General features: G+C 34.8%; 1 protein-coding gene across 1 annotated transcript; it reads right to left on the bottom strand.

Annotated features, from left to right (window-relative positions):
* Positions 1–555: 555 nt before the first annotated feature.
* On the bottom strand, positions 556–1,043 carry LOC117279791 (uncharacterized mitochondrial protein AtMg00810-like). The gene is made up of 2 exons (XM_070194184.1): positions 787–1,043; positions 556–673 (listed from the first exon to the last, which is right to left on the bottom strand). The coding sequence occupies exons 1-2, from the start codon at positions 1,041–1,043 to the stop codon at positions 556–558; spliced, it is 375 nt and encodes a 124-aa protein (XP_070050285.1).
* Between the last annotated feature and the right edge of the window lie 1,220 nt (positions 1,044–2,263).

The raw sequence follows: 2,263 nt of genomic DNA on the forward strand, positions 1-2,263 counted from the left end.
CAGTTTTGGAGAAGCAGAAAAAAGTAGCTTATTCCCACAAGCACTTTTTGAGAAGTACTTTTTAAAACCTTGGCCAAATACTAATTATTGCTTAGAAGTACTTTTCAAATTAATTAGTCACAAACTGCTTTTTACCAAAAGTACTTCGAAAAAAAATACTTATCAAAATAAGTTGATTTTTACGGTCAAACAAGCTATAAAATACTTATTCAACTCACGGTAAATAACCTATTCCTAAGCAGTAAACTTAAAAACCTAGACTTTTTGAATCAATTTCCAACACTCCTCCTTGATTCAAAATCACTTACACCAAGGAATAATATAAAGTAATTGTGCTTTGCCAGAGGAAGTGCTTTAGTAAGAATATCTTGCAACTTGTTCTTTTATGCTGCAATCCTTCAACTCAGTCAGCCCTTCTGCAACCAGTTCATTGATGAAATGATGCCGAATATCATGTGCTTCGATCTTCCATGATTAATAAGATTGTTGGCCATTGCAATTGCTGATAAATTATCACAAAAGATTTTTGTTTCTCCTTTTTGTTCTTGGTGAAGATCAGCAAGTAGTTTTCTCAGACACAATGTTTGCTATGTTGAAGATGCTGCTGCAACATATTCGACCTCGGAAAAAGATAACACTATTGTTGGTTGTTTCTTTGAGCTCCAAGTAATAGCTGCAGAACTAAGTGTGAAAAAGTTTCCAGAAACACTTTTTCTATCATCCAAATTCCCTGCCCAATCACTATCTTAAAAATCATAAAGATTAAAATTAGAACTTCGAAAGTACCATAGTTCAAATCCCGTAGTTCCAATAACATAGCGTAAGATTCTCTTAGCTGCTCTAAGATGATGCTTTGAAGGCCTATGCATAAACCTTGAAATCACTCCAACGGAAAATGATATATCAGGACGAGTGAGCGTCAAATAGATTAAACCTCCAACTAAGCTTCTAAAGGAACTTCCATCAGCTTTTTCAATACCATCATCAAGTTGTAGCTTCTCATTTACATTTATAGGAGTAGCCACCGTTTTGCAGTTAAGCATATTAAATCTTTTGAGAAGATTAATGACATACTTTCTTTGTGAAATAAAATTCCATCTTCTTCTTTCTTGACTTCAAGTCCATAAAAATAGTTCAACAATCCCAAATCTGCCATTTCAAATTTTTTCATCATAGAAGATTTGAAATCACATACAAGAGAGTAAGACGAACCCATATAGATCATATCATCAACATACAAACAATACCAAAAAAAAGATCATTTTTTCCATATTTTCTCACATATAAAGTTGGTTCATTCATACTTCTTTCAAATCCACTTTCTCTAAAGTAGGAGTCGATTTTGCTATACCATGCGCGAGTAGCGTGTTTGACCCCGTAGAGTGCTTTTTTCAACCTGTAGACTTTGTTCTCCTTTCCTTTCTCTACATAACCATCTGGTTATTCTATCACTTCTTCTTCCAATCGTCATTAAGGAATGCAGACATAACATCAAATTAATAAACCTTCTATTTTAATTGTACAACCAAAGCTAAAAGGATTCCTGCAGTTTCAAAGCGAGCACCTGGAGAGAAAGCTTCGTCAAAGTATTGACCTTGTTGCTGTGAATATCACTTTGCGATCATTCTGGCTTTGTGTTTCTGCACGTTCCCGTCAGCATGGTATTTTATTTTGAACACACATTTTAATCCGATAACATTTTCCCATCTGGAAGATCCACCAAGTCCCACATCCCATTTTTCCTTATTGTCATAAGCTCTTCTTCCATTGCACATCTCCATTCCATTTTTGTTGAAGCTTCCTTAAAGCTAGCCGGATCTGTACCAAATAAAGCAAAGGTACATATTTCATAAATATCTAAAAGTGATCTAAACTTATGTGGAGGAGTCTCAATGGAATCTTTTGAGTCAGGCACCATCAATGTTGAGCTGTTATCACTTGGACTGATGTTGCTGAACTTTCCTGAAGAGTGGCTTGGTGCATTTGCAAGAGGCTGACTTACTGCTTCACTGGGAAAGGCTTCATCTTCCACTGCAACTTATGAACTTTTACTGTTGCTTTCTATTTTCAGCAGGTATTTTCATCAAATAACACCTCTCCTGATAACCACTTTTCCATTTATGGGATTATACAATATAAAAGCTTTGGATTCAGAGCAATATCCAAGGAAGATGCATTTTCAGATTTTTCATCAAGGTTTTTGTGATGTTAAGAATTTACTAAAGCATATGCAATACAACAATAAAAAATCTCAAATGACTTA

Source organism: Nicotiana tomentosiformis, chromosome 2, assembly GCF_000390325.3.
Source record: "Nicotiana tomentosiformis chromosome 2, ASM39032v3, whole genome shotgun sequence".
Lineage (NCBI taxonomy): Eukaryota > Viridiplantae > Streptophyta > Magnoliopsida > Solanales > Solanaceae > Nicotiana > Nicotiana tomentosiformis.

Excerpts from the sequence above, each read along its gene's own strand:
- LOC117279791 (XM_070194184.1), bottom strand. The coding sequence starts at position 1,043 with ATGCTTAACTGCAAAACGGTGGCTACTCCTATAAATGTAAATGAGAAG. Across the intron at positions 674-786 it reads ACTACGGGATTTGAACTATG|CTATTACTTGGAGCTCAAAG; the intron begins GTACTTTCGAAG and ends TTAGTTCTGCAG.